A 12,782-nucleotide genomic window follows, 5' to 3' on the forward strand; every position below is an offset into this window, starting at 1 on the left:
CGTTTAGTTATTTTTGTCAACTGACAAAAAGAACCAGGGTTTGTATTGTAAAAGGTTTGTATTTCTATTGCGTTTCATTATAATTATCAAGTTAATTGTAGGCATATTAGTACAGTGGTATAATTCTTACTCTCTAATGCTGATCACAGGAATATTAGGTAGTACTATATCATTTTTGAATGATCATATTTTTGTGTAGACTGTGAATACGATTCACAGCAAAAGAGGCGAGTCTGGATCCCTTTGCGTTCAGTGGAAGAAACTGCAGCCACGTGACCATAAACGTCAACAAAGTCATGGAAGCCTACTGTTTTGTAAAGTAACACAAGGTCCAGGCTGCTAGAGGAGCACTTGGTTTTTCTATCCTAAGAGCCACATTTGTAAGGAGAAACAAGTGGGTGTGTATTCAGTATTTGAGTTGGTGCATGTGCAGGAACTTTACAATTAGCTAGCGCTGGTTTGTGGAGCTACAGTTAACGTTTTGTCCCCCGGTAGCAGCGAGCCAGCCCATACGGTTGTTGGCTTTCAGATGATGGGGAACTGGTGGTCTTTCTATGTCGGTGTCTGCGACAGATCGTTCGTTAGCAAAGCAGAAGAACTTAACAGCTATAAAAATTTGAAAATTAGCCAGAAACTTTACTAAAATGCCACAGACGTGCTACCACACCCACTACTAGCAACGCCAACACGCTGAATGGGGGGTCGTTGTTACGTTTCATTGTTGGCATTTTGAAAACAGAGATGTGCGAATAAAATTGCGCTCGAGCACCTCAATTATGGCTGTTTGGTTTCGCCATTTATTTTAAGAATATCAACGGCGATTTTATTTGGTTTTATTTGATTTGAGCTGCTTAACTAGCTAGCAGCCTCTTGAATGCGACCGAAGCCAACTTGTAAACAACAATCGCATGCGGGCAGCTTGGCCAATAGTAGAGGTCATCGATGAAGAATGCTGCAACGTGATTGGTCAGTTCGTGGCAGGGTTTTACCAGCCAGCCGCTGATTTTCTTTTATGGAGGTATTGTAGTAAGAATAGGTAACCTACACATGCTAACCCCACGCAGTGACTGTTCTTTAATATTTAACCAGTCGCTTAATCAGCATTTTACAGCAGGTTAAAGAGCCAGCCTTGAGTTCAAGCTCCACGTTAGTCAGTTTTTGTCTTATCCAGTCACCTAAAGTAGAATGGCCTCCCAAAAGTCAGGTAATGTGTTGGTAGTTTGTGCGGACCTGAATAACTGAAGGAGACACTGTGGTGATTTTTGGGTAAAGGGTTACCTTTAATCACAATTTGCTTTTTTTGTAGGTTAAACTCTACACATGTCATTTCACATCAACTTCAGCTTAACATTCAAGATTATGTTCTGCTGCTGTTTTTAAAAAGCATGGTATTAAGAAGGAAGCAAATTTGAAATTTGACTTCTTAAGATATGTCTTTTTTAAAAAAAAAAATTCAGATACAGTCATGTCTCCAAAGCTCACGGGAGAGATACTGAGGCAGCTTCGTCAGGCAATGAGGAATTGCAAATACTTCTCAGAGCCTCTACAAGCCTACATCATCCCTTCAGGAGATGCCCATCAGGTGAGACCCTGCATACAACATATTACTTTTACAGATGTTTTAATTATAAATTGTCTGAATATAAATAGAAACTTGCATATACAAGCTCACATTTAAATAACTTCCTATCAACTTGTCTGATCTTCACAAATTAATTGTAGCCCTTAGGCCACTGCTACTGTCTTCTGTTGCCTTATGCACAAGACATGATGAACATGAAGATGACATGAGAATAGCAGCAAAGGTTGTGGTTAAAATGGCTGGGCCACTTCAAACTGATTGTTAATAAAGCTTATCTTCCCTTCTCTCTCTCTCTCTCTTTGTCCTTGTGTCTGTCAGAGTGAATACATTGCACCGTGTGATTGCAGGCGTGAATTTGCCTCTGGATTTAATGGCTCAGCAGGTATGTTTTCATTGTTTTGAGGGGTCTATTTTTAAACCAAAATTAAACCCTGACTTCAAAATGTTGTTTGGCAGATTCAAAGCCAAGTTGTAATATCCCAGGACAATGTGATAAACATTTTTGCGTGGACAGCAAGTTTGTTTTTCTTGTCTGTCTGTTCAGGTTTAAACCGCCAGATGTTGATACATCTTTTGAAAGTGCATTTTTAGTGTCTGCTTTTGTAAGAAACCACAGAGAACAGAAGAGCTCACTCATACTGAAACTATTGTTCACTTCTGCAATGGAGCAATATTCAGATTATATCGGTCTGATATATTAGCTCAATAACAGACATACACTGACTGTGTCACCATCCCAGTACTAATTTTCTTGCATAGATCTATTGCACAACCTCAGTGGGGGAAAAAAAAAAGAATATGCAGCTTGACATGTCATATGTTCCTCATGCCTTGTGTGTAGGTACAGCCATTGTCACAGAGCAGCATGCTGCAATGTGGACTGATGGACGATACTTTCTCCAGGCCAGTCAGCAAATGGACAACAACTGGACCCTTATGAAGATGGGTAATGTCCTACTTGGTTTCTCAGTTGTACGTGACTAAAATAAAGACTTACTAATTGATATAATCCTATAAAAACTAATAATATAATAGCAAATTAAAAGTGGTGGATGAATTTTTGAGTAGCTAGCAGACTTGTTAAAGATTTCCTCTTTATGTTAAATACTTAAAGAATAAAAAAGAGTGACCTAATTTCATACAAAACAATTGTCTTTAATTCCTTATTCTGCAATCAAGATTACCCACTGAGTTAGGCAATAATACCATTTTATACTGTGTATTTAGTTGGGATATGTGACAGGTTTATATTACATTTTTATATCTTAATTAAGCAATTTACATGTTTTTGTATAATATATGTAGGACTGAAGGAGACACCCTCTCAGGAGGATTGGCTGATCAGTGTTCTGCCAGAGAACTCTAAAGTGGGAGTAGATCCTTGGATCATTGCCGCTGGTAGGCTGCAACACTTTATTCTGCCTCTTCATCTGTGACCTTAGCTTCAGTTTTTCCTTGTCCGATTATAAAGAAGACTACTCAAGTCACATTTTGTCAAAACTGGAAAATTCATAGGCTGTCCGACAGGTGCACTTTTGCTGTGATGCCATCACCTGCTTAGGCACTTCTACACCACTAACCAATGAAAGCTCAGGTATTATTGTATTTTAAGTTTCACTGTTTGTGCATCTTAATGTAATCTTCTAATGTTGGGTCCCAGATCAGTGGAAGAACATGTCCAAGGCACTGACTAGTGCAGGCCACTCACTAGTAGCAGTACAAGATAATCTGATTGATGTAGTGTGGACTGACCGCCCTGAAAGACCCAGCACAAAGCTCCGTACCTTGGGAATAGACTACACTGGTCAGTATCATACTACCCCATTATTATATGTACATTTATATATCTTTGAGTAATTGGGATTGTGTGAGGGGGTGCAGAAGTATTTTTTTTAAAATATATATTTGTTTAGACAACCCATTAGAACATAATTATTTTATTCAGGTAGAATTGGAAATCGCTTTGCAAATTGCAGTAGAAGGCAGCCTTTGATACTGTTGGTTTAACTTTTTTATACTTTGATTTAGATAATAAAAGTTTTAGTCAGGTGTTTCTAAATAAGGTTAAGTTGAGGAAAATTAATGCACTGCAATTTCATGATGATGCTGTCCACTTCTAGGCATGTCCTGGCAAGACAAGGTCACAGCCCTGCGAGCCAAAATGACAGAGAGGAAAATCAGCTGGTTTGTTGCCACGGCATTGGACGAGATTGCATGTATGATAATTTTCCTGAATTACATAATAGTTCAAGAACCTCTGGGAAAGAAGTATATAAAAAGAGTAATGAGGTGTTGTAACTGCTTTACTAACCACATCTGACTTTTGCACCTTCACTGTTTAATTACTGTGAAGATACCGACATCGTAATCTGTCAGGAACATTCACCTAATTGCAGTTGTTGATTAATAAAAATTTACTACTTTCTAATGGGTCATACACGAAGGTTTTTTTTAACAATACGCCCTTTTAAATCTTTAAAATACTCGTGCAGCTTCTATTTTAACAAACTTGTAATATCACAACAAGATATTTTAATATTGCATTTTTTGAGATAGAACAGCTCACTGAACAGAACACTGTAGCCCAAGAGCATGCATATTAATCAATCAATCAATTAATTTATCAATCAAGCAGCAGCCATACACAGCATCCCTCCTGTTACATAAGATTGTTTTCATAAACGATCATGATCTAAGGCCCCTCAGATGCCTGCTTGAGCACCTTGTTTTGCACCTTCACTGTTTAATTACTGTGAAGATACCGACATCGTAATCTGTTAGGAACATTCACCTAATTGCAGTTGTTGATTAAATAAAATTTACTGTGCTTAATGAGCTCTTGTCTGATTGTTTGGTCTGAGAGCTTGTTTTAATAAGAATAATGCTGATTTTGATTAAAGGAATTTGCTCAGGCATCTACAAAGGAGTGACAGTCAAATAAATAAAAAAAAACATTTTAACAACAATTTGTATGGAGATGTCAGATTTGATGGACACATACAGCATGAATGGCTCTGAATAAAGATTTTCCAGAGATAAGAATTTTATTTTCAAATGTTAATAATATGTGATGTTTTTTCTTTTTTCAGGGCTCTTTAACCTTCGTGGTGGAGACATCGAGTACAACCCAGTTTTCTTTGCATATTGCATTGTGGGAATCAACACAATAAGGTTGGTCGGACTTGTGTTTAGACCTGGGGAATAATGGTGATAAAAATTCTTGATTTATCTTTTATTAATATTCTAGGATGCAATCAGTATTGCATAAGACAGGTACTTTAGCGTGTACTGAGCAAAGGTTCATTTTACAATTTTTTTTTTTTTTTTTTTTTTACAAATGAGTAAATGGTAATATAGCAATGTTGAAATACTACTAATATTAATACATAGTAATAACTTGTTAATTACAGACAACAGTAATTAATAAATAAAGATTCGGCAAATGCAAATAGAATAAAGTTGAGCACCACACGCCAATATAAACTGGTGTCCTCACTTCCCAGATACTTACAGACAGTTGTTAAAAGGAGAGGGGATGCTACGAAATAGTAAACATGTCTAAGCATCTGATAAGTTGTTCATGTTCCATTATGAAAAAAATTTGTGTTAATGAGATTTGCACATCTTTGCATTCAGATTTTATATAGGATGTACACATCTTTCCAACTTCTTTGGAAATGGGGTTGTATTTTAAATTCAATTTAATACCAAAAATATGCTTTTACAGCCATCATCATATGCATATTAGATACTAAATTTAGGCCTGCTATATCATGATCTGATTAGAAGATTCAGTAAAACAAAACTAAAAGCATCAAAATTACAGTTGAACAAATTATTATTTTTTTAAAATTATCTTCATTGCTAAACTATCATTTGTTCTCTGCAGGCTTTTTGTGGACCTAAGGCGTCTTTCTGATCCTGCTACGAGAAAACATTTGCAGCTGGACTCGCCCAGCAAGCCTGAGCTGATCATCCAGACGTTGCCGTACGAGTTGGTGTACACTGAGCTCCAGGCCATCTGTGCTGCACTCGGGCCCAAAGACAAAGTGTGGATCTGTGACAAGGCCAGCTGTGCTCTCACACAAGTCATCCCCAAGGTTAGAGAGTGTACCCATGGGTTAATCTGATAATAATTGATAGATTGTGTCTTGATTTCCTGGTTTATAAATTACATTTCTCCCTTGCAGCTTTGTTTATAAGAGGACAGAGAAAGAAAATTTCATTTCATTATCAAGATTATTATTTGGTAAAATTATTGAATGTTTAGGATGCAGTTGTTGCTGTGCAGTTGCACATCAAAAGAAATACTGTTGTGTAAGTTTAACATAGACTCTTCTATCAGCTTAAATAACTTAAATATTTCTCCAAGCAAAAAAATTGGTGATCCATATTAATTCTTTTGGCTTTGACAGTTGCCACAATGCATTTCTTGAAATAATTAAAGTAATCAGCTACTTCCAAACCTTAATTGTTCCACCTTCATCTGTTTCAGGCCCACAGAAGTCCAATTCCTTACACTCCACTCTGCCTCGCCAAAGCCGTAAAGAATGCCACTGAGATTCAGGGCATGAAAATGGCCCATGTAAGAACCTTTTGAGAGAAATATTTGTAGCGCCTTTTTTTTTTTTTTCTGTTTGTGAAATTTATGTAAATTGTCTGATTGACCTCATGCACTTTTATCACCAGATCAAGGATGCAGTTGCCCTTTGTGAACTCTTTGCTTGGTTGGAAAAAGAGGTATTTGCTTTGTTTTTTCAGGCTATGCTTTGGATATTTTCCCATATTGCTAAGTAATTATGATTTTATTGCTAGAAATTATATTGTTTGTTCTTTTGACAAATTCATTTAAGCCTGACAACTTAGCTTCTTATATTCTTATATTCTACTAAACAAGTCTTAAAAACTGAGTTTGAGTGGTTATTACATAACTTGCACTTGAACTTGAATAAACAGTGCCAATGTTTTTTATGCTGTTTGTGTGACTGAGTGCTGCAGTTATTGTTTTATAGATTCCAAAAGGCACTGTGACTGAGATCTCTGCTGCTGATAAGGCTGAAGAATTACGCAGGTAGTTTTTTTTTTATTAAATTTCCCTGGCAGTTTTAAAAACCACGTGTGATTTCCTTATTTGGTTGCTCATCCAGTTTAATCTCATCTCAGCTTTAATGCTTGAAGGGCTTTTTTCCAGAGCACTTTACAATGTTACTTCTCATTCACCCATACACACACTGATGGCAGCGGCTGCCATTCAAGGTGCTTGCCTGACCCAGCAGGAGCAGCCGCCTCTACTGGACATGGAGGCCTCTGCTGAAGACCTCATAATGAAAATACTTCTTCCTCTCAGCAGACTGCCTTTTGAGGTAGACTAATGTTTCTTCATGTATATTGTGTTTTCTTTAGTCAACAGAGGGATTTTGTTGGTCTGAGTTTCCCCACAATCTCCAGTGTTGGTCCAAATGGAGCAATCATCCATTACAGGTCAGAAAGGGTCAAATTTGTCTAGTTAGATTTGCAAATATATTTTCTCTAATTATCCCATACTGAACCTCATTTCTTTCTTTTTTTTCAGACCACTACCTGAAACTAACAGAACTCTCACTTTGAATGAGGTTTATCTCATTGACTCTGGAGCTCAATATGTGTAAGCAGCATTATTTGTATTGTTGATGTTGTTGTATACAACAAATATATACAGGCTAACCAGCTATGAAAGTTGCCATCTTTATGCCTTTCAAATATTAATAACAGACAACATCTAGGTAGTAATTTTGCATTACAGTCACACATCTCCAACCATGCTCTGTCTTTGGCAGTGATGGAACCACAGATGTCACACGCACTATGCACTTTGGTACTCCAACAGCTTTTGAGAAGGTACATTTGTGTATTTACAGTTTTAAAAGAAGTTACATCTTGGGTTAAAGTTTAGTTAATTATTTTTAGTATTCATTATTATATTAAAAAACTAAACCAAGAAATATCGGTGTATTGGTGGAAAATTGTCTTTTCCCTCTAGGAATGTTTTACCTACGTACTGAAGGGACACATCGCTGTCAGTGCTGCTGTTTTCCCCAATGGAACAAAAGGTGCTGCCCTCTACTCCTCACTCTATAGTATACCAGTATAAAAAAATTATAAAAGCATTTTGCAAACTGTGTATCATACTACTACGGGGTATTTCTTCAATATTCTTTCTCTTGTGTTAAATAGTTTCTTCATATCTTTTTTGTTCAATCAGAAATCTGTGTTGTGATCAGTATTAAAGCTTGCTAACAGAATATTAATGACACCACATGTCAGAGAAACATATAAGGAAATGAGGTAATCACGTCGTTGCATTGAGAACAAAAGATTATTTATTTATACATTTAGGCTTTCTTTGTCACTTATTGCCACCTCTCAGACTGTACAGGGCAAACAGATAGACAGTTCTCATTTCATCAAAATGAAATGTTGTTCCACAAGAAATGTGTGGAACAACAACATTTCCTGTGAATTTGTATTTATTTTTTTTAGTGCGTTACAGTGCTCTGTTGCTCTTTTCCCCAGGTCACCTGTTGGATTCATTTGCCCGTGCTGCCCTGTGGGAATCAGGGCTGGACTATCTTCACGGTACAGGTCACGGTGTGGGCTGCTTCCTAAACGTCCATGAGGGGCCCTGCGGCATAAGCTATAAAACCTTTGCGGATGAACCTCTGGAGGCTGGCATGATTGTCAGTGATGGTATGGCAGATAGCTTGACTAAACTTGTGAACATTATGCATCATTCCTTTGTCATAAAACTCTCAAACCTGTAGATCTGCAGTCACATTTAAAAGATGCAAAAAATTGTGTTGATCAGAGGCAGTGTAAAACAGTCACTGACACCAAAAAGCCTTCAGCCAGATATGCATCCCCTAATGCCAAGTGATCAGTGTACTGCTGTCATCCTTCCTATACAAAACATTCCACTAACTATAGGCCTGATGTAGCTATAAACAAAATTCCAACAGTGTCACAAGAGCCTGGCTGAATTTAATTATACTTCACAAATATCTTAAGACTGCAGTGTTTCATTTTTTATCCTTAACAAGGTACAGTCAGGCAGCTTCTGTGCTGATGAAAATGCTATCTTTGTCTTGATGGAAACACAAACTAGAATTTGGTGAGTGGGGATAATTTCCAAAAGGACCAGCTATGGTGAAAGTTATAGCGACAAACACCTTAAAGGAATAGTTTGGGTGGTTTAAAGCTGCTCTTTATATAAAACCGGGTTGCTTACATTATAAGTACTATGTGACATTATGTCTTTGTTGCTCCAACTGTCGTTTTATTACACAGTCTCTATGATGCCCTCCGAAAAATAAGAGTGATCAAATTTCAGCAGTCTCACTGATCCAAAATGAGTCTTTGGGGTTAGAGTATGTCTTTTCCTTTCCTCTGATATATGACAGAGAGAAATCGTGTACTGTATTGTTTCTCAGATACAGGTACAGAGGTAATTAAAAACTGTTTTGGCTACTGTTAGCCACAAACTATTCCTTTCAGGATCTAGCTTGTTTCTATCAAAACAACTACAATCTAATGTTGTTCCTGATTTTAATTGCTTTCTGGTTAAAATGTGGGACAACATGTAATGAAAAGAGTCCCTTGTAGCACTTGCGCTGTTCAAAATCTTAATTTAATTTCCTGTCTTTTTCTAGAACCTGGATACTATGAAGATGGGTCTTTTGGCATTCGTCTTGAAAACGTTGTTCTTGTTGTTCCAGTCAAGCCCAAAGTAGGTCATTAAGTGTTGAACAAAAGCAGAAAGAAATGCAGCTGTATAGTGTAGAGCTAAACAGTGCTGTTCACACCCTAATACAAGTTGTTTGTTATTCCTAATCAAAAAGCATTTATTTTTTTGTGAATATGATAACTTCACTTCAACACCCCATAATTAATAGTAAGCTATAATATTAATTTTGGTCAGTTGTTTATGACTTAGGAACATTTACACATTGTGCTCTTTGCTGTGTGTACAGTACAACTACAGAAACAGAGGGAGTTTGACATTTGAACCCCTCACTCTGGTTCCTATACAAGTCAAGATGATGAACACAGAGCTGCTTACTCAGAAGGAGGTAAAGAATATCATTTTTAACATAATAAATCATTTGACTCAAAATGTTTTAATTGCAAATGTGATTAATAGTTCAAATTCTACAACACAAATAAATGTAACCTAGTTTACATTCAGTAGGAACAACTTCACTTTATAATGAGCCGCTCATCACATTTAGCACAGTAGTAGTCCCATCATGTTTTGATCCTCTCTTTTCTGTCCTGCAGCGGGACTGGGTGAATGAGTACCACAGAAAGTGTCGGGAGGCGGTTGGAACAGAGCTGGAGAGGCAGGGCAGGAAGGAGGCACTGGAGTGGCTCATCAGAGAGACTCAGCCAATTGTCTGAGTACGGACTCTTTTACAATCTGGTCATTTTGCCCAGGAGTAATTAACGATTGATTGAGCTGCAGTGATGATTATTTGTATTTGTCTCATCTTTTTCATTGTCTCACACTCAGCTTTTTTGTAAAGCACATCATATCAACAGTTTTATTAAAGAACACTGAAAATCAGCAGTATATTTTCATATGTTTACTTCCTTTATGTTTTATAATAATAATAACTATGACCATCTCAAGGCAGCCTGGGGAGTCCTGACTTTGGTTTGCCTTGTGTGTGTTTGTGTGTGTAGATTCAGGATCCAAAGAACATTATTAATCACAGAGGGAAATTACCCATAATATTAAAAGATGAAATGCCCACTTTTGGACAGAACACATGGTGGCACGCATCTTTAAAAAATTAGCCAATCTGAACCTTTCAAATTAAATGTATATTGGTTATTTAGTGTTATTCAGCAAATTACCCATTGCTTACTTAAATAACTAACCTTAGGGACTGAACTAGGCAGCAACAGTACATAGTATAAAAAAGAAAATTTAAATTTAAAGGGTACACGAGTAATTTGTATTTTTTTAAAGTGATGCAACTACTCTTGGTGGCAAAGCCACTGTAGAACAGTAGTAGAATGGTATGTAAAAGTGGAAAAGTGCCCATTTAACTGCTTTTACATGGCAGCATTCCTGCAGGGCTTAAACATCAGACTTTCTGATTAAAGACAAGAGTCTCTAACCAACCCTTTAACTCTGACCCCATAAAAACTCTTCACCATCCTCTAAAGCTGCATGTAAAATATTGGAGGGTCCAGGATGACACCACTGTTTGGATCACTGGCGTACTCTTGAAACGACAGCATCAGTGCAGTTTTCTCCTCTGCTCCCTGGGCTGCTGTTTTCCTGCGCTCCTCCTCTTCCTCCTTCAGCCCTACAGGCAGTGGGTTACTGTAGATGTAATAGATCCTGGAGTTGTCTTTTGCTGCCTCCTGTTTCCTGAAGAAGTTGAGAGGGTTAATGAAGCTGGTCGATCTCTTCACTGCTTTGATCGCCACCGGGTCAACCGGCTCATCTTGGGTCACTGCACTCTCATACACATGGGCTCTCTTTGACTGCCTGTGGAAGAAAATGCCACTAATTGCACTAATGCGTTTGCATTGTACTCCATCTGAATTCACTATAGCTTTAAAGCCTCAGCTGCCGTATCACACATGCTAATTTGTTTTTTCTGAATTGTGTATAAATAATGCACAGTTTTTGGACTAGTGACTATAAAGAAACTCTTCCTGTTTTTCCTAATTGAGGTGAAAAAGTAGCTTTTTACAGGGATAATTAAAAAAAAAAAAATCTGAGGAGATCTGATTCTCACCTGGTGCGATTGTAGCAGACAGTGATGCCGTACAGGCAGACAGTGAGGATACACAAGGTCAGAGCAATGATGACAACGTTAAACACTTTGAACTCTGGGTAGGAGAGAACAAACAGACAGAACTACATTTTATTTTTATCTAACCTTCATGGTTTTCTAAAAATGTTTTCTCCTTTATTTACATTGGCTACAAAAGTACATTGAAATTAAAGTAACTTTTTAAACACACCAAACAGAGCTGTGTTCACGTCCTCGTCATGCAGTCCTAAAGTTGTGGTCCCGTTCAGATGGAAGCTGTCTGCCGTCATTACCCCGTCCTTTTGGGCTTCAGTCATTTTGCCATTGGCGTCCAAAAACACGGACTAAAGGCTGAGCTTCAAACCTCCTCTGTCTGGTTTCAATAGGAACTGGAACCATGTGACTCAAACTGCTTGACTTGGTCGCTGTGGAGGCACCCTTTGCTTATCACCCCTGAGTTTTCGTTGGACAGCCCCCTCTCCCCTTTCCCTGCGACTGGACTTGTTTACTGCTCATTATTCTGTTCAGCTTTAAGGGGGACGCTGAGGGGAGGGAGATGTTAGCCCTTTTTATGCTGTCTGGAAAAAGCTCTGAGTGGTGACCCCAAAACTAGAGTGTTACATGCTTTCAACACTTAAAACATGCGAGAAGAAACAAAGAGTTTACACAGTGCTTCCTATTAGTTTGTTCATAAATAGTGCAAAAACTGTTCTATTCTATGTGACAGACAAAAAAAATGTGCTCTGTTACTTCATATAAACATTTTAATTGTATACTGAGTAAATCAAACCTCATAATGATTAATTTCATATAAAAATCAAGAACTTGGTACTGCAAAATAACGCAGTGTCTTACGCAGTGTCTCAGCCTGCATGGCTCATGACCCCTAAAGTGAAGTTACTCTATCTCTATTACAAGCAATGACAAAAACTTGTGCAGCAGATCTCTGGCCTCATCTACTGTTTATTAGAGCTGTCTTTAAGTTTACTGGTGTTTGTTCCTTATGTTTTTGTGGACAGAAGTACAGTAAAGCAAAGCAGGACCAGGTTTATAGTCCAAAGGGCTTCCAGAGCCAGCAAAAAGCCAACAAAGAAAGCATTCTCCTTTCTCTTTATGCTTCATTTCATCTCGTGGCACCACAGGAGATATTATGCAATTAGTTGAGCATCTAATTAAAGCAGCGTTTGTTTCTGAGCTGCTGTGCAGTGAATTTTACCTCTTCTTGGGTGGAGTTAGCATGATATATATTGGGTTTTATAAATTAACAAGACCAAGGAATTAATCGTTACTCAGTTTATTGTACTTTTCAGACAATCTGGCACGTTTTAAATGCTTGAAGAAGAATTTTCTGCTAGTTTTTTTGTTGTTGTTTTAAGTTTAACGAATGTGGTGAA

General features: G+C 37.6%; 2 protein-coding genes across 9 annotated transcripts; one reads left to right on the top strand and one right to left on the bottom strand.

Moving 5' to 3' along the window:
• The first annotated feature begins 246 nt into the window (after nucleotides 1-246).
• xpnpep1 (X-prolyl aminopeptidase (aminopeptidase P) 1, soluble) lies at nucleotides 247-10,181 on the top strand. 7 transcript variants are annotated; one of them, XM_067498375.1, is made up of 20 exons: nucleotides 247-398; nucleotides 1,458-1,582; nucleotides 1,901-1,964; nucleotides 2,424-2,528; nucleotides 2,888-2,980; nucleotides 3,243-3,386; nucleotides 3,703-3,798; nucleotides 4,672-4,753; nucleotides 5,472-5,682; nucleotides 6,078-6,167; nucleotides 6,272-6,322; nucleotides 6,595-6,653; nucleotides 6,986-7,063; nucleotides 7,155-7,226; nucleotides 7,399-7,459; nucleotides 7,602-7,671; nucleotides 8,135-8,308; nucleotides 9,268-9,344; nucleotides 9,589-9,687; nucleotides 9,896-10,181. In XM_067498375.1, exons 2-20 carry the CDS (start codon nucleotides 1,466-1,468, stop codon nucleotides 10,013-10,015), a joined length of 1,863 nt encoding a protein of 620 aa, XP_067354476.1. In that variant the 5' UTR covers nucleotides 247-398; nucleotides 1,458-1,465; the 3' UTR covers nucleotides 10,016-10,181. The 7 variants fall into 7 exon arrangements, with proteins under 7 accessions (XP_067354476.1, XP_067354478.1, XP_067354480.1 ...); XM_067498377.1 differs by having other exon boundaries at nucleotides 258-394; XM_067498379.1 differs by having other exon boundaries at nucleotides 283-398; nucleotides 1,478-1,582.
• On the bottom strand, nucleotides 9,717-11,883 carry si:dkey-246e1.3 (uncharacterized). 2 transcript variants are annotated; one of them, XM_067498383.1, is made up of 3 exons: nucleotides 11,600-11,883; nucleotides 11,371-11,464; nucleotides 9,717-10,997 (listed from the first exon to the last, which is right to left on the bottom strand). In XM_067498383.1, the coding sequence occupies exons 1-3, from the start codon at nucleotides 11,703-11,705 to the stop codon at nucleotides 10,784-10,786; spliced, it is 414 nt and encodes a 137-aa protein (XP_067354484.1). In that variant the 5' UTR covers nucleotides 11,706-11,883; the 3' UTR covers nucleotides 9,717-10,783. The 2 variants fall into 2 exon arrangements, with proteins under 2 accessions (XP_067354484.1, XP_067354483.1); XM_067498382.1 differs by having other exon boundaries at nucleotides 9,717-11,117; nucleotides 11,600-11,877.
• Between the last annotated feature and the right edge of the window lie 899 nt (nucleotides 11,884-12,782).

The sequence above is a fragment of the Channa argus genome, chromosome 3, assembly GCF_033026475.1.
Source record: "Channa argus isolate prfri chromosome 3, Channa argus male v1.0, whole genome shotgun sequence".
Lineage (NCBI taxonomy): Eukaryota > Metazoa > Chordata > Actinopteri > Anabantiformes > Channidae > Channa > Channa argus.

What these genes read in the sequence shown, in the direction of transcription:
- xpnpep1 (XM_067498374.1), top strand. An exon ending in TTGCTTGGTTGGAAAAAGAG is followed by an intron (nt 6,323 to 6,594) that starts GTATTTGCTTTG and finishes ATTGTTTTATAG; the next exon opens with ATTCCAAAAGGCACTGTGAC. An exon ending in AGCTGCTTACTCAGAAGGAG is followed by an intron (nt 9,688 to 9,895) that starts GTAAAGAATATC and finishes TCTGTCCTGCAG; the next exon opens with CGGGACTGGGTGAATGAGTA.
- si:dkey-246e1.3 (XM_067498382.1), bottom strand. Translation starts at nt 11,705, where the DNA reads ATGACTGAAGCCCAAAAGGACGGGGTAATGACGGCAGACAGCTTCCAT. An exon ending in CGTGAACACAGCTCTGTTTG is followed by an intron (nt 11,465 to 11,599) that starts GTGTGTTTAAAA and finishes TCTCCTACCCAG; the next exon opens with AGTTCAAAGTGTTTAACGTT. An exon ending in GTCTGCTACAATCGCACCAG is followed by an intron (nt 11,118 to 11,370) that starts GTGAGAATCAGA and finishes TTTCTTCCACAG; the next exon opens with GCAGTCAAAGAGAGCCCATG.